The 22,604-nt window shown below is 44.1% G+C and overlaps 1 protein-coding gene across 1 annotated transcript in view; it reads right to left on the bottom strand.

The window, feature by feature from the left end:
- The window catches only part of als2b (alsin Rho guanine nucleotide exchange factor ALS2 b), a 201,215-nt gene that overhangs the window by 164,189 nt on the left and 14,422 nt on the right, over positions 1-22,604 (bottom strand). Inside the window, exons 5-7 of the mRNA XM_068036302.1 lie at positions 8,679-8,847; positions 2,614-2,710; positions 1,992-2,069 (exon numbers count right to left, since the gene is read on the bottom strand). Of these exons, the coding sequence (XP_067892403.1) occupies positions 1,992-2,069; positions 2,614-2,710; positions 8,679-8,847 (344 nt within the window). The remainder of the gene's footprint in view (positions 1-1,991; positions 2,070-2,613; positions 2,711-8,678; positions 8,848-22,604) is intronic.

The following is a 22,604-nucleotide window of genomic DNA, read 5'->3' as shown; positions in this document are numbered from 1 at the left end:
GAGTGGTTGGGGGAGTTGAGGGCCAAGATAACTGAAGGCTCCATCAATGAAGGGCAAGGGAGGCACAAAGTCAGTCGGAAGAGAGAGTGCTGGAAAAGGTTCAGAGATCAGGTGGGTAAGGCCATGGATTGATTTGTGGATGAGCACAAGCATTTTTAATTCAATCTGTTTGGAGACTGAGCCCATGCAGGTCAACAAGGGTCGAGGTGATGGACAAGTGGGGCTAAATGAGGGAGTCATCCCTGGTGTCCTGGCCAATATTAATCCCTCAATCAAAATCACAAAAACAGATTATCTGGACATTATCACATTGCTGTTTGTGGGAGTTTGTGCACAAATCGGCTGCTATGTTTTCTACATTACAACAATGACTACATTTTAAAAGTACTTCATTGATTGTAAAACACTTCGAGACGTCTGGTCGTGAAAAACACTATATAAGTGCAAATCTTTGTTTATTGTTTTAGATCGTTTAGCATTTCTAGAGGATGACAATCACCATGGCCAGTGAACATTTCAGATTTTGACAGCTGACGCTAGCAATTTTTTCCTCTTGTCAACCGTGGCTCAGTTGATAGCTCACCTCTGAGTCACAAGGTTATAAATTCAAGCCCCTTTCTAGAAACTTGAGCCCATAATCTAGGCTAACACTTCAATGCTGCATTGTCGGAGGTGCTGTCTTTCAGACGTGACATTAAACTCAGGCCCTGTCTGCCCTCTCGGGTGGAGGTTAAAAAAAAAACTCATGGCATTATTTTGCAGAAGAGCAGGGAAGTTCTCCCAGTGTCCTGGCCAATGTTTAACTCTTGACCATCGTCACTAAAGCCTGATTTATCTTATCGCATTGCTAATAATCCAGAGAATGTGGGTTCATAATTAAATTCATCCTTTTAAAAAAAAAAAAATCAGAAGTAAAAAGCTGGTAACAGTGACCATGAAGCTGACAGATTGTCATTAAAATACATCTGGTTCACTAATGTCCTATAAAGAAGGAAATCTGCTGTCCTTGTCCTGTCTGGCCTATATGTGACCCCAGTCCCAGGCCATTATCTCTGGAGTGGAATTTCAACTCATGACCTTCTGACACAAGGCAAGCATTCTACTTTATGCTTCCAATCAAAGACTGAGAAAGCCTCTGGAGCTTGTGATGTTCCCAATGTTTACCCTGAACATTCACAGATTTAAGTTTGATTAGTATCTTTCATGAGGACCTTTTTGTTTGTTGAAACTTGAAACTAACCATGTTGAAAGACTTTCCATAGTCCACTCAGATTGTCACTTCCTCAAATAGTCAGAGGTTGTCCTGATACCAGTGGGTTGGCAGTTGAAAAGAGGCACTCTCTCTTAACTTGTTTCTAATCAACTGGTACCTCCCCTGTGTTCACTGACTCCTTCATCCTGACTGACCATCCTAGCTCACAAATTCTCTCCAGTGTGTCACTTCATACGTTGGGATAAACATCTTCCCCTGGTTATTGATTCGGTTTGAGACCTCTTACCGTCCAAGCCCAACTTAAATCATCAAAAAGTCTGTTCCTTTTCAATGTACTCTCATTTCTCCTGAAGGGGTTACCTCTTGACTCTTGTTGGGGTGCAGTTTCAATGCATGCCAGCTGTTGTTGCTACCGTAGTTGTCTTGCTCACAATACAAATCAGTGTTGCCAGCTTGATCGATTCTGGGCAGTAGTGAAACCTGCTCCTCTTCCTACCTAACATCTGTATGCTGGAATGTTGCAATGATGCAGAGAGGGATCCCCTCCCTTATCCGGGACACTGAGGCCCGACCGAGATCACATAATTAGCATAGACCAAGGCTCGTAACTGGGCATTTGTGGTCTCTGTGGTTCAATGTCTCATGCGTTGGGCCAGCTGGTCCTCAAAGTTGGGGCTTTATCTAGTTTGCCGACATTAGCAGCTTCTGTGCATGTCTTTTAGAAACGGTCATTTACAATGTTGGTTCATATTTTAAAAATGCACGAACACTTAAGTACCTTGACTAGGCGAGGTATTACTGTGGGTGACTCTGTGTGGCCCAGTTGCCCATAGGTGTTACTGCCCCATGAATAGACCTGCAGGAAGAAAATCGAGGACAAAAGGATTCATTAGTTTTACCCTTTATGCACCTTACACATGGGACATGAACCAAGCCTGAACCTTCACGGAACAACTTTCTAGAGTCTGCTGAGGTTTGATATATATCCCTCCCAAACTGAAGAATCTCACACATATACAGTTAATCGTGGTTACTGAATTCAACCCTATGAGGTGACCATGTTGTCACCAGCGAGGGAAATTTGTCTGAATAAGGTAATCAGTGCTCGATCACAAGCATTTCAGTGCCAAGGACATCTGGTCTTGAGACCAACAGGGGAAAGGGCATTGAAAACTCCCCATACTGCCTAGCTGCCCCCTACTCATGACCTTCCATCCCATCACTCCCTGACTCTGGCCTTCCATTCCCTCACGTGCATCCCATGTTCATGCATTGTTGTGGGAGGTTGCTGTTACTGGTTCAGTTTGCTTAAGTAATTCCTGGAATTTCTCAGACAGTGCCCTTTCTGTATCTTCTACAAATCAGACACAAAAAGTAAAGCAATTTGGTATGGATCTTACCTGTGACCTGGCTGTTAAGGCCAGTGAGTGGTATGCACCAGCGACCACCTGGACCACTTCTTTACTGCTCAGACTCTTGATGCACAGGGGTTGAAGCCTGGAGACAGGATGAGAACTTTGTCACTACATAAGAGTAAGCACTGTTCATTAGAACATTACAGCGCAGTACAGGCCCTTCGGCCCTCGATGTTGCGCCGACCATCTGACCTACACTATTCCATTTTCATCCATATGTCTATCCAATGACCACTTAAATGCCCTTAAAGTTGGCGAGTCTACTACTGTTGCAGGCAGGGCGTTCCACGCCCCTACTACTCTCTGAGTAAAGAAACTACCTCTGACATCTGTCCTATATCTATCACCCCTCAACTTAAAGCTATGTCCCCTCGTGTTTGCCATCATCATCCGAGGAAAAAGACTCTCACTATCCACCCTATCTAACCCTCTGATTATCTTATATGTTTCTATTAAGTCACCTCGCCTCCTCCTTCTCTGTAATGAAAACAACCTCAAGTCCCTCAGCCTTTTGTCGTAAGACCTTCCCTCCATACCAGGCAACATCCTAGTAAATCTCCTCTGCACCCTTTCCAAAGCTTCCACATCCTTCCTATAATGCGGTGACCAGAACTGCACGCAATACTCCAGGTGCGGTCTCACCAGAGTTTTGTACAGCTGCAGCATGACCTCGTGGCTCCGAAACTCGATCCCCCTACTAATAAAAGCTAACGCACCATATGCCTTCTTAACAGCCCTATTAACCTGGGTAGCAACTTTCAGGGATTTATGTACCTGGACACCAAGATCTCTCTGCTCATCTACACTACCAAGAATCTTCCCATTAGCCCAGTACTCTGCATTGCTGTTACTCCTTCCAAAGTGAATCACCTCACACTTCTCCGCATTAAACTCCATTTGCCATCTCTCAGCCCAGCTCTGCAGCCTATCTATGTCCCTCTGTACACTACAACACCCTTCGACACTATCCACAACTCCACCGACCTTCGTGTCATCCGCAAATTTACTAACCCACCCTTCTACACCCTCATCCAGGTCATTTATAAAAATGACAAACAGCAGTGGCCCCAAAACAGAACCTTGCGGTACACCACTAGTAACTAAACTCCAGGATGAACATTTGCCATCAACCACCACCCTCTGTCTTCTTTCAGCTAGCCAATTTCTGATCCAAAGCTCTAAATCACCTTCAACCCCATACTTCCGTATTTTCTGCAATAGCCTGCCGTGGGGAACCTTATCAAACGCCTTACTGAAATCCATATACACCACATCCACGGCTTTACCCTCATCCACCTGTTTGGTCACCTTCTCGAAAAACTCAATAAGGTTTGTGAGGCACGACCTACCTTTCACAAAACCGTGCTGACTATCGCAAATGAACTTATTCTTTTCAAGATGATTATAAATCCTATCTCTTATAACCTTTTCCAACATTTTACCCACAACCGAAGTAAGGCTCACAGGTCTATAATTACCAGGGCTGTCTCTACTCCCCTTCTTGAACAAGGGGACAACATTTGTTCAGTGCTGTAACTAACAAGTCACACCATCAGCTACCCAACATTGTGCTCAGCATTTTCAGAGGTCCTGCGAAGGCCCAGTGCCTGAAGGCTCCGCTCAATGCAGCGCAAAGTCATACAAGCCAGATGGTCCCATTTTTGGTGTAAGCTGCATGAGTTTGTCTCAGATGGGGTTGTCGTTGAGGCTTAACTGGGTGGGGTGCCCCTGGGTTAGCAAGTGCTGGAAAAAAAATGTCAATCACAACAACTTGTATTTATATAGCGCTTTTAATGTAGTGAAATGTCCCAAGTAGCTTGACAGGAAAGTTATCAAACAACATTTGACACCAAGCCACATAAGGAGATATTAGGGTAGAAAGGGAGGTTTTAAGTCTTAAAGGAAGAAAGAGAGGTGGAGATATTTTAGGGAGGAAATTCCAGAGCTTAGGTCCCAGGCAGATGAAAGCCAATGGTGAAATGATTAAAATCAGGGATGCACAACAAACCAGAATTTGAATCTGGGGTCCTGGGCAGTAGCCAGGTGACCTCCGTAAGAATGCCAGGTGAGAACGGGAGTAGGATTGGCTGTTATACCAGCTAACGTTCACTGTGCAGTCTCGAGCAGAACAAATGACCAATGTCCATGGGACTGTACCTCACCTTCAGATGTCATGAGAAAACCAACAAAGAAAAGAGAGGGTCACCTTTTCCAATGACAAAATTCACTGATAGAAAATAGTACTATTACTGCCTTCCTGAGGCACAGTCACAGAAGTGTTGTTGTAGACCATGGAAAGACTGTCACAGCGACTAAAAAAGCCCAGCTGGTTTACTTCAAGAACGGTCACCCCTATCTGCTCTGACTCTTGTCCACGTCTTCATATCACTGAACAAGCCGCTTAGTGGTGAACCAACTGCAGAAGGTCCATTGCCATCGTCACTTTGTTTTTATTCATTCATGGGATGTGAGCATCGCTGACAAGGCCAGCATTTATTGCTATCCCCAATTTCCCTTGAGAAGGTGATTGTGAGCCGCTGCCTTGAACCACTGCAGTCCGTGCAGTGTAGGTACACCCATAGTGCTGTTAGGAAGAGATTTCCAGGTTTCCGACTCCGCGATAGTGAAGGAATGACGATTATATTTCCAAGTCAGGATGGCACGTGACTTGGGGAACTTGCAGGTGGCGGTTCCATGCACTTGCTGCCCTTGTTCTTTTAGGTGGTAGAGGTCATGGGTTTGGAAGGTGCTGTGAAAGAAGCTTTGGCGAGTTGCTGCAGTGCATCCTGTATATGGTACACACTGCTGCCACTGTGCACCAGTCGTGGAGGGAGTGACTATTTAAGGTGGTGAATGGGGTGCTCATCAAGCGGGCTGCTTTGTCCTGAACGGGGTCGAGCTCCTTGACTGCTGGAGCTGCACTCATCCAGGCGAGTGGGGAGTATTCAATCACACTCGTGATTTGTGCCTTGTAAAGAACGTAAGAAATAGCAGCAGGAGTAGGCCATTCGACCCCTCGAGGCTGCTCCACCATTCAATAAAATCACAGCTGATCTGATTTTGGCCTTAACTCCATTTTCCTGTCTTCCCCCCTCAATAACCCTTGACTCCCTTGTGGATCAAAAATCTGTCGAATTTAGCCTTGAATATATTCAATGACCCAGCCTCCACTGCTCTCTGGGGAAGAGAATTCCAAAGACTAACACCCCTCAGAAGAAATTCCTCATCTGTCTTAAAAGGGAGACCCCTTATTTTGAAACTGTCTTTTTATTCTAGATTCCCCCACCAGAGGGGACATCCTCTCAGCATCTGCCCTGTCAAGTCCCTCAATTTTATGTTTCAATAAGATCACCCCTCATTCTTTTAAACTCCAATGAGTATAGACCTGACCAGCTCAACCTTAAGACAAGCCCTTCACCCAGGAATCAGCATGGTGAACCTTCTCTGAACTGCTTCCAATGCACATATATCCCTCCTTAAGTAAGGAGACCAAAGACTTTCCTACTATTGTACTCCATCCCCCTTGCAATAAAGGCCAATGTTCCATTTGCCTTCCTAATTACTTGCAGTACCTGCATGCTAACATTTTGATTCCTGTACAAGGGCAACCAGATCCCTTTATACCACAGCATTCGGCAGTCTCATTTCAAGGCAAGGTGGTGGCGTAGTGGTAATGTCACTAGACTAGTAATCCCGAGCCCAGGTTAATGATCTGGGGACATGGGTTCGATTCCCACCATGGCAGATGGTGAAATTTGAATTCAATTAATAAATCTGGTGACCATGAAACCATTGTCAATTCTTGTAAAAATCCATCTGGTTCACTAATATCCTTTCGGAAAGGAAATCTGCTGTCCTTACCAGACCTACATGTAACCCCAGACCCACAGCAATGTGGTTGACACTTGAAAATGCCCTCTGAAATGGCCCAGCAAGCCACTCCGTTCAAGGGCAATTAGGGATGGGCAGCGACACCCACATCCCACAAACAAATGTAAATGTAAATATTCTGCTTTTCCATTCTTCCTGCCAAAGTGGACACTGGGATGGGGGACAGACTTTGGGGAGTCAGAAGGTGAATTACTTGCTGCAGAATTCCCAGCTTATGACCGGCTCTTGTAGCCACAGTATTTATATGGCTGGTCCAGTTCAGTTTCTGTTCATGATAACCACCAGGATGTTGATGGAGAGGGATTCTGCAATGGTAATGTCAGTGAAAGTCAAGGAAGATGGTTAGATTCTGTCTTGTTGGAGATGGTCATTGCCTGGCACATGTATGGCAATTGGGGTTGTTTCTGTTAGAACAGAGATTATGGAATGATTTGACAGAGGTACATGAAATTATGGATAGAGCAGATGGAAACAGACTGTTTCCAGTGATAGAAGGGTCTAGAATGAGGGAACATAGATATAAGCTTAAATGTAAGAGATTTAGGAGGGAAAGCAAGAGAAACTTTTTTACTCAGCATTGTGATGATATTGAATAGATAGTAATTGAAGCAGAGACTTATGTCAATATTTAAGAATAGGCTAATTAGGTGCTTGAGGAAAAGATGGTTAAAAGAATATGGGAACAGGGCGAGCACGTGGGATTAGGACTACTGGTCAGGTGGAGAATAAACATGGACTGGTCGGACCAAATGACCTCTCTTGTAATCTCTAGATAATTCACAGGACAGTGGATCACATACTGAGATGAAAAAAATTCAATCATTTTAACGATTGTTGAAATTTAGCCCACTGTCCCCTCTCTTGCTGGGATACAGTCCCACAGACACCAGTCACCCTGCGATACCTCAACCAAAAGAGTACAGTGAATGTCAGAAGGGTATTCAACCACAGAGTGCCTCACTGCTCTCTCCATTGAATATCCACACAAGGGAACTTTCTGATGGGAGTTCCTGCATAGTGATCAGGAGTCCTGGTGAACTGTGGCCCTGTTTGAAATCAGTCAATTGAACAGTTTGGTTATGCCCTGGACAGTGAAACATGGGAACAGGAAGAGGCCATTTAGCCCCTCAAGCCAGTTCCACCATTCAATTAATCGTTCTGATCTGAGCTAAGCTCCATTTACCTGCTTTGGTTCCATATCCCTCAATACTCTTGCCTAACAAAAATCTATCAGTCTCAATTTTGAACTTTTCAATTGACCCCCAGCCTCAAAAAATGTTTTGGGAGACAGCATTCCAGAGTTTCACTCCCCTTTGTGCAAAGAAGTGTTTCCTAACATCACCCCCAAATGGACCTAGCTCCAATTTATAAGGTATGTCCCCTATTTTTGGGACTCTCCCACCCCACACCACACCACACAATAGGAAATGATTTCTCTCTAAATACCCTTACAAATACATTAAATATCTTGAGCACCTCAATTAGATCACCCCTTAAATCTTCTATATTCAAGGGAATACAAGTCTCGTTTATGCAACCTGTCCTCATAATTTAACCCTGTTAGCCCTGATCATTCTGGTGAATCTGTGCTGCACCTGCTCCAAAGCCAATATACTCTCCCTCGGGTGCAGTGCCCAGAACTGAATGCAGTACTTCAGATGGAGTCAAACCAGAGCTTCGTACAACTGTAACATACCTTCCACCCTTTGTATTCCAACCCTGTTGAGATAAGAGCCAACATTCCATTAGCCCTGCTAATTATTTTGTACCTATTCACTAGCTTTTAGTGATTTACGTACTTGGGGCCCGTAAGTCTTTCTGCTCCTCTACAGTTCCTAGCTTCGTGCCATTTAGAAACTCTGATCTATCTTTCCTGGATTCAAAGTGAATGACCTCACATTTCCCCACACTGAACTCCACCTGCCACAGTTTTCACACTCACTTAATCTATCAATGTCCCTTTGTAACTTTCTGCTCCAATTTACACTATTTACTGTGCCACCTAACCTAGAGTCATCGGCAAAGGTGGATATACACTATATCTTCACCTTATTGAACCATCAGAGGGCCTGAAATACCACCTTTTGAAGAGGCAACAAGGCAAAAAGCAAGTGAGCATTAGGACAGGGTGTATCTGCAGAAGTTTGAACTCATCGTACCTGGGTAGAACATCTCCGTGTCCCAGCTGGCCCTCTTTGCCCCGTCCCCAGCTCCATAACTCTGTCTGTAGTGAAGGAAGGTGTGTGTCTGCCTCACTTCCCGGTGTGAGGGTCAGGCTCACTGATCCGATTCTTGCTCGTCCTGCTTTCCTGAGAAGCCTCGGGGAAACTGAAAGAAAAAGACACAATCAAGCAAGTGAATACAGGAGCAATCACGACCCAGACACTCCATTACTGGCCATACACAGCTGCGATTTTTAAATCAAATGTTCTCTATTTGAGGACAACCCCCACAAGCTCCCATTCTCTCTCATCTGGAGTTTGCCTTCACCTGCTCGATATCTAGGAAAATATAGCACAGCCAGAAAAAGAACAGAGCATCACTGAAGTATTTCAGTTACTTGATTTAGTATGTGGCAGATTTAAACCCCACCAGACTGATGCTAGGGCAATGAATTATAAGCCAGATATACTGAACCTTTAAACAGAGCCAAAGTCTGTGTGTTGTCAGGCATCAATAAATATCTGCCGACGTATCATTGATTCTCAAATCTGTTTAAGTAAGCTTTATATAAAACAGACAACCAAAGAGTAGATTTACAACAATTACAAACTTTACAATTCTGAGTATTGCAAGCAAGGGCACTTCTGCACTAACTCTATATAAAAGTGAACCTCTAATCGCATTCTCTGGTTAGTTTTATGTGATAGCCAGTACCACTGAGACTCTAAGTCCTGCTGGCTTAAGACTGGGGCAAAGTCAGGCTCAGATATATTTCTCAACATTATTGGAACACAGAACACAAAGAACATCTCTCATAACTACATTAGGTAGTCAGACATTCACAGGATTTAAAACTGTGTTTGCCTCCACCAATACTGCTGTGAATCAAGCATATTAAATATATATATATATATTAGATTAGGCTTGTATTCACTAGAGTTTAGAAGAATGAGAGGGGATCTCATTGAAACCTACAAAATTCTAACCGGACTGGACAGACGACATGCAGGAAGGATGTTCCCAATGGCGGGGGAATCCAGGACGAGGGGTCACAATATAAGGATAAGGGCTAAGCCATTTAGGACTGAAATGAGGAGGGATTTCTTCACCCAGAGAATGGTGAACCTATGGAATTCTCTGCCACAGAAAGCAGTTGAGGCCAAATCATTAAATATATTCAAGAAAGAGCTAGATATAGTTCTTTGGGCTAAAGGAATCAAGGGATCGGGGGAGAAAGCAGGAACAGGGTACGGAGTTTGCACTGGAGTGCTGACTTGGGTTGCAATAGAGTGCTACAGTGGAAGTTTGGTAAGTGAGAAAATTAACCCTTAATTATCATCATAAATCTAATCTGTCTTTTATTTAGCAGATCAACTTAACAGTTGCTGTTAGGGTTGGGGAAGGTGAGTTTTAGACCAGCTTTAAACAGGGTTCACTCAGGCTCTGCTTGCAGCTGCATCTTGTTAATTAGAGAATTGTTTTAAACCAGTTTTCAGGGGGATAGAGTGAGTCAGTATAAAAGTGAGCCATCTTACAGTGATGACTTTGTTTGCACGAGAGTGCTGACTTGGATTGCAATAGCGTGCTACAGTGGAAGTTTTGGTCAGTGAGGAAGTTCAGTAAGGAGGGAGTGAGGAGCTGCTTTCATTTCCTACCTGTCCTCAGAGTGAGGGGAGCCCAGAGCTTCCAAAGAGCACAGCTGACTGGGAGAAGACTCGGAGGGCAGAGTTCCGGACCGGTAAGTATAAAAAAAAACTTACCTCTGGTAATAAAAACTGAAAGTGATGTCACAGGAAAGCTGTGACCTGATTGGCTGGTAGGGAATTTTTTTTACTGAATTTGAAAATAAAACATTGATAAAAATTGATTAAAACCCGAATTAATAAGTAGAGTAACTAAACCAAAGGGAGGAGATTACTGTATTTAGTTAGCATTTAATCTTTATAGTAGGAATCTAGCACTAGGGACCATATAGTTATAACAATTTAGTAAGGATTTAATAAGTATTTATTTATTATAAATTAATTTAATTAGTGCTAGAAATGTCAGTTAGAGGGGTGAAGTGCTTCACCTGTGAGATGTGGGAGGTCTGTGACGCTTCCAGCGTTCCGGATGACTACATCTGCAGGAAATGTACCCAGTTGCAGCTCCTTACAGACTGCATGGATCGGTTGGAGCGGCAACTGGATGCGCTTAGGGGCATGCAGGTGGCAGAGAGCGTCATAGACAGGAGTTTTAGAGAAGTGGTTACACCCAAGGTGCAGGCAGATAGATGGGTGACTGCTAGAAGGGGCAGGCAGTCAGTGCAGGAATCCCCTGTGGCTATCCCCCTCTCTAACAAGTATACCGTTTGGGATACTGTTGGGGGGGGGATGGCCTATCAGGGGAAAACAGCAGCAGCCAGAGCAGTGGCACCATGGCTGGCACTGTTGTTCAGGGAGGGACAAAGCGCAGAAGAGCAATGGTTATAGAGGACTCTATAGTCAGAGGCACAGATAGGCGCTTCTGTGGACATGAAGGAGACTCCAGGATGGTATGTTGACTCCCTGGTGCCAGGGTCAAGGATGTCTCTGAACGGACAGGGGGCATTCTGAAGGGGGAGGGTGAACAGCCAGATGTTGTGATACACATTGGGACCAATGACATAGGCAGGAAGAGTGACTAGGTCCTGCAGGGGGAGTTTAGGGAGTTAGGTAGAAAGTTAAAAGACAGGACCTCTACGGTTGTAATCTTGGGATTACTCCCTGTGCCATGTGCCAGTGAGGCTAGAAATAGGAAGATAGTGCAGATAAACACGTGGCTGAACAGCTGGTGTAGACGGGAGGGTTTCAGATATCTAGACCATTGGGATCTCTTCAGGGACAGATGGGACCTGTACAAGAAGGACGGGTTGCATCTAAACCTGGAGGGGCACAAATATCCTGGCTGTGAGGTTTGCTAGCGTCACTCGGGAGGGTTTAAACTAGTATGGCAGGGGGGTGGGAACCAGAGCAGTAGGACAGCAAGTGAAATAAATGAGGGGGAACTAGTAAATAAGGCCAGTAAGACTAAGAGGAAGAGCAGGCAGGGAGATGTTGCGCAGTATAGCGAGACTGGTGGCCTGAAGCGCATTTGCTTCAATGCGAGAAGTATGATAGGTAAGGCAGATAAACTTAGAGCTTGGATTAGTACTTGGAACTATGATGTTGTTGCTATTACAGAGACCTGGTTGAGGGAAAGACAGGATTGGCTGCTTAATGTTCCAGGATTTAGAAGCTTCAGGCAGGATAGAGGGGGATGGAAAAGGGGTGGGGGAGTTGCATTACTGGTTAAGGAGAATATCACAGCTGTACTGCGGGAGGACACCTCGGAGGGGTCGTGCAGTGAGGCAATATGGGTGGAGCTCAGGAATAGGAAGGGTGCAGTCACGATGTTGGGGGTTTTCTACAGGCCTCCCAACAGCCAGCGGGAGGTAGAGAAGCAGATATGTAGACAGATTTTGGAAAGATGTAAAGGTAACAGGGTTGTAGTGGTGGGTGATTTTAACTTCCTCTATATTGACTGGGACTCACTTAGTGCTCGGGGCTTAGATGGGGCAGGATTTGTAAGGAGCATCCAGGAGGGCTTCTTGATGCAATACGTAGATAGTCCAACTCGGGATGGGGCCGTACTGGACCTGGTATTGGGGAATGAGCCCGGCCAGGTGGTCAAAGTTTCAGTAGAGGAGCATTTTGGGAAGAGTGACCATAATTCCATAAGTTTTAAGGTACTTGTGGATAAGGATAAGAGTAGTCCTCGGGTGAAGGTGCTAAATTGGGGGAAGGCTAATTATAACAATATTAGGCAGGAACTGAAGAATTTAGATTGGGGTCGGCTGTTTGAGGGTAAATCAACATCTGACATGTGGGAGTCTTTCAAATGTCAGTTGATTAGAATCCAGGACCAGCATGTTCCTGTGAGGAAGAAGGATAAGTTTGGCAAGTTTCTGGAACCTTGGATAACGCGGGATATTGTGAGCCTAGTCAAAGAGAAAGGAAGCATTCGTAAGGGCTGGAAGGCTAGGAACAGACAAATCCCTTGAGGAATATAAAGACAGTAGAAAGGAACTTAAGCAAGGAGTCAGGAGGGCTAAAAGGGTCATGAAAAGTCATTGGCAAACAGGATTAAGGAAAATCCCAAGGCTTTTTATACATATATAAAGAGCAAGAGGGTAACTCGGGAAAGGGTTGGCCCACTCAAGGACAGAGAAGGGAATCTATGTGTGGAGCCAGAGGAAATGGGCGAGGTACTAAATGAGTACTTTGCATCAGTATTCACCAAAGAGAAGGACTTGGTGGATGATGAGTCTAGGGAAGGGAGTGTAGATAGTCTCAGTCATCTCATTATCAAAAAGGAGGAGGTGTTGGGTGTCTTGCAAAGCATTAAGGTAGATAAGTCCCCAGGGCCTGATGGGATCTACCCCAGAATACTAAGGGAGGCAAGGGAAGAAATTGCTGGGGCCTTGACAGAAATCTTTGCATCCTCATTGGCTACAGGTGAGGTCCCAGAGGACTGGAGAATAGCCAATGTTGTTCCTTTGTTTAAGAAGGGTAGCAAGGATAATCCAGGAAATTATAGGCCGGTGAGTCTTACATCAGTGGTAGGGAAATTATTAGAGAGGATTCTTCGGGACAGGATTTACTCCCATTTGGAAACAAATTAACTTATTAGTGAGAGGCAGCATGGTTTTGTGAAGGGGAGGTCGTGTCTCACTAACTTGATTGAGTTTTTTGAGGAAGTGACAAAGATGATTGATGAAGGAAGGGCAGTGGATGTTATCTATATGGACTTCAGTAAAGCCTTTGACAAGGTCCCTCATGGCAGACTGGTACAAAAGGTGAAGTCACACGGGATCAGAGGTGAGCTGGCAAGATGGATACAGAACTGGCTCGGTCATAGAAGACAGAGGGTAGCAGTGGAAGGGTGCTTTTCTGAATGGAGGGATGTGACCAGTGGTGTTCCGCAGGGATCAGTGCTGGGACCTTTGCTGTTTGTAGTATATATAAATGATTTGGAGGAAAATGTAGCTGGTCTGATTAGTAAGTTTGCGGACGACACAAAGGTTGGTGGAGTTGCGGATAGTGATGAGGATTGTCAGAGGATACAGCAGCATATAGATCGGTTTGAGACTTGGGCGGAGAAATGGCAGATGGAGTTTAATCCGGACAAATGTGAGGTAATGCATTTTGGAAGGTCTAATGCAGGTGGGAGGTATACAGTAAATGGCAGAATCCTCAGGAGTATTGACAAGCAGAGAGATCTGGGCGTACAGGTCCACAGGTCACTGAAAGTGGCAACACAGGTGGATAAGGTAGTCAAGAAGGCATATGGCAAGCTTGCCTTCATCGGGGCATAGAGTATAAAAATTGGCAAGTCATGCTGCAGCTGTACGGAACTTTAGTTAGGCCACACTTAGAATATTGCGTGCAATTCTGGTCGCCACACTACCAGAAGGACGTGGAGGCTTTGGAGAGGGTACAGAGGAGGTTTACCAGGATGTTGCCTGGTCTGGAGGGCATTAGCTATGAAGAGAGGTTGGATAAATTTGGATTGTTTTCACTGGAACGATGGAGGTGGAGGGGCGGGCGACATGATAGAGGTTCACAAAGTTATGAGCGGCATGGACAGAATGGATAGTCAGAAGCTTTTTCCCAGGGTGGAAGAGTCAGTTACTAGGGGACATAAGTTTAAGGTGCGAGGGGCAAAGTTTAGAGGGGATGTGCGAGGCAAGTTCTTTACACAGAGGGTGGTGAGTGCCTGGAACTTGCTGCCGGGTGAGGTGGTGGAAGCAGGTACGATAATGACGTTTTAAGAGGCAGCTGGACAAATACACGAATAGGATGGGAATGGAGGGATAGGGTCCCTGGAAATGCAGAAGGTTTTAGTTTAGGCAGGCATCAATATCGGCGCAGGCTTGGGGGGCCGAATGGCCTGTTCCTGTGCTGTACTGTTCTTTGTTCTTTGTTTTGTAATCAGCCATGATCGTATTGAATGGCGGTGCAGGCTCGAAGGGCTGAATGGCCTACTCCTGCTCCTATTTTCTATGTTTCTATATGCTGCAAAAATGATGAGGATACTGGATAAAATTTAATGCAGAGAAATGTAGGATGATGCAAGATTGGGAGTTTAAGCAGAGAACTAAATGGTAAAACTAACAAGATTGGGGTTTCAGACAGTAGATGAAATTTATAAAGCTGTAAAAACGCATGTGGGAATCTTAGGTTTTATAAGTAGGAGTATAGAACATAAAACAAGTAATGCTAAACCTATACCATTGGATTTGCCACAATTAGAATGTCAAGTTTTGGATGCGATACTGCAGCATGGATTCGGTACAGAGTAAAGATCTCACTGCACTGCTCCATCAGACACTCCCAGGACAGGTACAGCACGGGGTTAGATACAGAGTTAAAAAAAAAAAAAATGGGTTAGATACAGAGTAAAGCTCCCTCTACACTATCCCATCAAATGCAGACTTCAGGAAGACGGACATACTGCTGAAATGGGCAGACACGTGGCAGATGAAAATTAATGCAAAGAAATTTGAAGTGATGATTTTGGAAGAAAGAATGAGCAAATATTAACTAAATTTTAAAAGGGGTGCAGGAAGAGACCTGGGGGTCACATAAACAAATATTTGAACATGACCGGATGAGTTGAGAAGGCTGCTTTCAAAAAAAACACATAGGATATTAATTGTGTTTATATGCAAGTGGAGCGTGTTAATTAAAGTCTGTCTTGAGTATATGTAACTTCCTGTATTTGCAAAGTCAGCAGTCTCATATTTTAAAAAACAAAAGCAAAAAAATAACTTTCACAGCATTTTCCATTTTTTTAAAGTTTAATATATGCAAACCCTGCTGAGAAATCCTTATGCCATGTGGCAGTAGTTTCCTAAAGCAGTGATACTGGAGTAGAAATTCATCTTGGGTGAAGGTTTGAGCGAGGAGCTGCATGTTTGTAATCTTTTTACTTCATAATATAAATGCAAGACAAAGTAAAGATTGGCTCCAACATAATCCTTCAAGATTTCTGGAGTATAAAATGGGAAGTTATGCTAAACCTTTATAAAATATTGATTTAAGCCCCAGCTCGAGTACCATGTTCAATTCTGAACACCACACTCCTAGAATGTTGAGGCCTTGGAGAGGGAGCAGAGGAGTTTTAGTAAGATGAAGAACTTCAGTTATATGGAGAGACTGGAGAAACTGCCTTTGCTCTCCTTAGAGCAGAGAAAGTTAAGGAGGGATTTGATAGAGATGTTAAATCATGGAGAGTAAATAAGGAGAAACTGTTTCCAGTGGCAGAGGACACAGATCTGAGGTAATTGGTAAAAGAATCAGGCAAGACAGGACATGCTCATTTACACAGCGAGTTATGATCTGGAATGTGCTGCCTGAAAAGGTGGTGGAAGCAAATTCAATAATAACTTGCAAAAGGGAATTGGACATATACTTGAAAAAGAAAATTCTGCAGGACTATGGGGAAGGATGGGGCGTTGGACTAATTGGATTGCTCTTTCAAAGAGTCACCACAGGTATGATGGGCTGAATGACCTCTTTCTATGCTGTAAGATTCTGTGAACACTTCCAGGTCCCGTACAGCATGGGTTGGATACAAAGTAAACCCACTCCCCACTCTATCATAACAATGTATCTTAATATCAGCCTCAGAAGACTGTTTTTACTGCACGGTATTTCCCTTCATGCTCTACCTGTCCTCAGTGCATCTGACCAAAGCTGTCAATTAGTGCCACATTATGGATAGTTTTATGCTTTGAGCCTATGCCCACTTTGAACTGTTAAGAATGTGTGATAATAGTGGACCAAATCGCCTCCATTTATGCAAAGCCCTTAATGTAGAAAAATGCCCCAACGTGCTTCACAAGAGGTGAATATGGATGCTAAGTGTCATGGTCCTGTAGTTTTTTTCCCCCCCGGGGAATATGTGGTTTGCCTTTAAGCCTTACAAAGGATCAGTACTGCTTTAAGAACCAGCAAGCCTCAGGAGTTGGAGAAAGTGCATTTTTGGTTGCTGTTGGATATAGCCATTTGGAGACTGCAATTCAAAGGGTGCATTCTTATTACCTTGGAAACAGCCACTTGGACTGAGCATCAAGCGATACATTTGTTACAATTCAATTTTGAACTGGCTTTTTAGTTGAGACAGCTGATGTTAGCACCTGAAAGAAGAGCTCTCAGCCATTTAAACTGAAGAGAGAATTTGGTCTGTTTAATTATTATCTCAAAATTCCAAAAAAGGTCAAGCTAAAATAGAGATCTCTGACCATTTAAACTGAAGGAAAAGAAGTTAGATTGTGGCAATCTTTTATATCTCAAAAACCCAAGTCAAATTGATTCTATTGTAAGTGTTTGCAAGTTGTTAATTATTGAAATCCATCGCTGAAGGAAGAAAAGCATTACTTACTGCTGGAATTAGACTACGGACTGTTCTACTGTTGAGCCTTTTTCCCCATCGGACAGCTGTGAGGACTTCAAGCAGCTTTGGACTGTAAATTTGCAAGGACTCTAATTTTTCTATTTTAAATGTTTGTCTTAGTAGTGTTTGAGAATTTAGTTTTTCTAATTAAAGAGTTAATTTGTTGATTTAAAGACACCTGGTTTGGTTAGCCTCATTCGGGGGTTAATAGATGGTACAATTTGGCTGGGTCTTTCTTTAATTTGGAAAGTTTAAAATGATATGTTAGGCGATCTGTGGAGGGACGGGATTGAATTAAGTGCGTTTCTCCCACCACAATCAGAATTGTATATTTTGATTGGGGTCTTTTGACTGGAACAGTCGGTCGTAACATGAGTCAAAGGAGGAGATATTAGATGGAATGACCAAAGTATGGTCAATCAGAGCTTTTATGGAGGGTTTTAAAGGGGATAGGGGTGTGGAAGGATTTAGGAAGGGAATTCCAGAGCATGGGGCAAAGAAGTGGAAGGTATAACACCAACAGTAGGGCAAAAGGCTTGGTTGCACAATAGGTCAGTGTTCGAGAAACCTGAAGTTCCTTCAAGTTTTCACAAGGGAAGGCATTAGCAAAGCTCCCTTCAAAATAAAAATGACACAAGTAAAACTAGTAACTTTGATATAAACAAGATAGAAGTATTTTGAGGCAGTTATAGGGCAGGACCAAGTTTGGAGATATTTTAAATCTAAGGCACAGGGGCCCCAGTAGCCAATGTTGATCAGCAAGGTCATAGAATGGTTGCAGCACAGAAGGAGGCCATTTGGCCCATCATATCCATGCTGACTCTCTGCAAGAGTAACCCTGTTAGTCCCACTCCCTGCCCTTTGCCTGTAGCCCTGCAAATTTTCTCTCTCGGAAGATGGAATACAAACAAGAGTTTTGGATGAACTCCAGTTAATGCAAGGTGCAAGACAGAAGGTGGACGGTGCCTCCGTTTAAGAAAAGATGCCACCACTGACTGTAGCTCTCCCTCAGTACTACATTGAAATGTCAGCCTAGATTATGTGCTGGAGTGGGGCTTAAGCTCCTGACCTTGAGACTCAGAGGCACTGAGCCAAGGATGATACTTTAAAAACTTCACAGAGAAACTCATAGTTCCTAAATTTCTCCAACATTATTAAATTTGACAATAGAAGGTCCCTGATTTTATTTGCAGCAAAATATAATTTTTAACTCCTTCTCAAGTACAACTGTCCATGAAATGCACAGTATACGAGCAGCTCTTCAAGTTCTAATTCCACAAGCCATCCTGTACTAGAACTGACAATGGCATCTTTATAGAGAGATTATTTCTGTGGGATGGGAAAGGGATAGTCCTGAAAATGAAAAGTCCCACCCACTCTCTGGCACTTACACATGGTAGGGTGGACAATAGGCTGGCAGCTACCATATGGATTGGACAGAGGAGCATAAAGGCAGGCATGTTGAGGGTGGACTTTCATTGCTAGCACAAGGCTCAGCTTTGGGGCTCAAATCTGATGATTAGCATGAAAGAAATATTTGTAATGAGTACCTCCTCCAGCTATTCAAAAAAAGGAAGATAATGGCAGAATGTCCTCTCCAAATAGGTATCCCAAGTAAAATCAATGGCCTAATTATAAATAACTCCGTTAGGCTATTGTGCTCAAAGTCAAATTCACAGGGATAGATGGTATCTATCACAGAGTAATGAGAGAATATGGAGGAGATTGAGGCATTGATGATGGGAAGGTTCCATTGGACTGGAAATGGGCTAATTGTGCCCATCCTCAAATGAGGACAAAAAAAGACCAGACAACTGCAGACCCACCAGCCTTTCTTCAATCCACATAAAACAATAGAATTGAATATCAGGAGTCAACTCCAGGATTACCTACATCAATAATCTAGTGGAGAAAAGTCAGTGCAAACTCAGAAAGGGATGGTCCTGCCGCACTGGCCACCTTGACTACACAGAGAGAGAGACAATCCCAGTGGACCAGTGAGGAGCCTGGCAATGTCTTCTACCTTGACTAACAAAAAGGCATTTGACAAAGTTCTGCATTTTTTAAAATCATGGGATGTGAGCATCACTGGCGAGGCCAGCATTTATTGCCCATCCCTAATTGGAAGTTGAGAAGGTGGTGGTGAGCCACCTTCTTGAACCACTACAGTCCGTGTGGTGTAGGTACACCCACAGTGCTGTTAGGGAGTGAATTTGAGGATTTTGACCCCAGTGACAGTGAAGGAACAGCAATATAGTTCCAAGTCAGGATGATGTGTGTGGCTTGGAGGGGAACTTGCAGGGGGTGGTGTTCCCATGCATCTTCTACCCCTGTCCTTGTAGATGATAGAGGTCGCGGTTTGGAAGATGCTGTCGAAGGAACCTTGGCAAGTTACTGCAGTGCCCATTGTAGATGGTACACACTGCTGCCACTGTGTGCCAGTGGTGGAGGCAGTGAAAGTTTAAGGTGGTGGATGGGGTGTCAATCCAGTGGACTGCTTTGTCCTGGATGGTGTCGAGCTTCTTGAGTGTTGTTGGAGCTACACCCAGCCAGGCAAGTGGAGTATTCCATCAAGCTCCTGACTTGTGCCTTGTAGATGGTGAACCGGCTTTGGGGAGTCCAGAGGTGAGTTCCTCGCAGCAGAATTTCCAGCTCCTTTTCTGCTCTGGTCGCTACAGTATTTATTGGGCTGGTCCAGTTAAGTTTTTTTTTTGTCGATGGTAACCCCCACGATGTTGATGGTGGGGAATTCCATGATGATAATGCCATTGAATATCAAGGGGAGATGGTAGTCGCCTGGTATGTGTGTGGTGCGAATGTTACTTGCAACTTGTCTGTTCAAGCCTGAAGGTTGTTCAGGTCATGTAAAGTCACTTATTAAATTCAAAGCTGTGCAGTTTCAGGGTAAACTCTAGGAATGGGTAAGAAGTTAGCAGATGGATAGAAAGAAAAAAAAAAAGTACTCGTTAAGAGGAAATTGTTTCTCATGGGGGGGGGGTAGTGGCTGGGAAGTACCGAGTGGGATTCTCTGGTGATCAGACCACCACTGTTTTAAATTTAGATCAAAATAAGATTCAGGAACAGTGCAAATTGGTCAAACTAAGATGTGGAATCTATTCAAAAAAAATCACAGCTATAATTGGACCAAATATCAGAGTGGGTAGAAAAAAGGGGGACAGAATTTAATGCAAACAAGTGCAAAGTACTGTACACAGGAAGGAAAATGGATAGCATGCATCCTCCATGAATGGTGAATTGGAAAAGGATGAAGCTGGAAGAAACCAAGGAGTCTTAGCTGATGCACCACTCAACATGTCCAATCAATGCAAACCATCGAACAACAAAAGTACTGGAATGTTCTCACCAAAGTCAGATCAAGTCCTGATCAAACTGCATGATGCTGTGGTCAGACCACACCTCGAGTACGGAGTCCAGTCCTGGTAAACAAGAAACTCATTCAAAGGTTGGAGTCGGGGAGACAAGGGGCATAAGGCAGATCCCTAGTGCTGGAGCAACTGAGCTATAATGGAAGACTGGAGAAACCCTGTCCTTCATATTGGAAGTGATCCATGAGGTCGCTGAGGGAATGGAAAAAGGTAAATCAGGAGGAAAAAAACTGCATTAAATTTAAAATGAGAGTAGGACAAGGGGTCGAAGTTTGAACCAGTAAAAGGGTAATTTCAGACTGATCAATGCACAGATCAGACATCCAGATAGACCAGTGGCAAAAATCTGAAAGGATTTATGAATTAATTGGATGCTGCAGTGGTGGTATCTTAAGGTCTATGGAAGGGCCAGGTTGATCTTCTGCATCTTTAACAATCTAAGGATACTGAACTACATATCCCACCATGAATCCGAGCTTTCAGTGAGTGATTGTACCCATTCCCATTCCCATACCCTTAGCCTTGGGTGACATGAGGGCCCTTCACTGCATTTGTAATAACATTATATCTAGGGTACTGATCAGAATACAGAATAACCAGCACAAATAAGAGATGACAATTGAAGCAAGGAATAGTGTTCAATACCATTCGCAACTCTTCAGATACTGACAGTCTGTGTCCACATGCAGCAAGACCTGGACAACCTTCAGGCTTGGGCTGGCAATGACATTCACACCACAGAAGTGCCAGGTAATAACCATCTCCAATAAGATGGTATCTAACCATTTTCCATTGACATTCAACGGCATTACTATTTCTCAATCCCGACCATCAACATCCTGGGCGTAACCATTGATCAGACACTTAATTGGACCAGCCCTATAAAAACTGTGGCTGCGATAGCAGGTCAGAAGCTGGTAATTCTGCAGCAAGTAACTCCCCTCCTGGCTCTAGTCATAGTCATAGAGATACAGCACTGAAACAGGCCCTATGTCCCACTGAGTCTGTGCCGACCAACAACCACCTATTAATACTCATCCTACATTAATCCCATATTCCCTACTACATCCCCACCATTCTCTTATCACCTACCTACACTAAGGTAAATTGGCCGCTGTAAATTGCCCCATCAACCTGCAAGTCTTTAGCTGCGGGAGGAAACCGAAGCACCCAGCGGAAACCCATGCGGTCACAGGGAGAACTTGCAAACTCCGCACAGGCAGTACCCAGAACGAAACCCGGGTCGCTGGAGCTGTGAGGCTGTGGTACTAACCACTGTGCCGCTCCAAAGACTGTCCACTATCTGCCAGGCAGGAGTGTGATGGAATACTCTTCGCTTACCTGGATGAGTGCAGCTCCAACAACACTCAAGAAGCCTAACGCCATACAAGACAAAGCAGCCCGCTTGATCAGCAGCCCATTCACCACCTTAAACTTTCACTCCCTTCACCACTGGTGCACAGTGGCAGCAATGTGTACCATCTACAAGACGCACTGCAGTAACTTGCCAAGATTCCTTCGATAGCACCTTCCAAACTCCCAACCTCTACCACCTACAAGGATAAGGGCAGCAGATGCATGGGAGCACCACCCCCTGCAAATACCCCTCCAAGTCACTCACCATCCTGACTTGGAAGTATATGGCTGTTCCTTCACCATTGCTCGGTCAAAACTTAGAACTTTCTCCCAAACAGAAATGTACGTTTACCGACATCACTTGGACTGCAGTGGTTCAAGGTGGCGGCTCACCACCGCCTTCTCGATGATGATTAGGGATGGGCAATAAATTCTGGCCTTGTCAGCAATGCTCGTATCCAAGAATGAATAAATAAGGCAGTAGGTGTAGAGCTACAATATAATCAGGCAATTGTGAGCAAAGTGGTACATGACACGTTGTGAACTCAAATGAGATAATCCGTAACACATGACTACTCCTGATACCTGGCATATCAGGCAAATGAGAATGGTTTAGTTAAAACACCACAGAACACATTGGAAACCTGATAACACCTGTCAGTTACAACTACCGTTATTCGAATAACAATCAACTTTGACTCTGAGAAACAGACAAAAACAACA

This window comes from Heterodontus francisci, chromosome 7, assembly GCF_036365525.1.
Source record: "Heterodontus francisci isolate sHetFra1 chromosome 7, sHetFra1.hap1, whole genome shotgun sequence".
NCBI classification, from domain to species: Eukaryota; Metazoa; Chordata; class Chondrichthyes; order Heterodontiformes; family Heterodontidae; genus Heterodontus; species Heterodontus francisci.
This window is presented reverse-complemented; position numbering and strand designations above follow the sequence as displayed.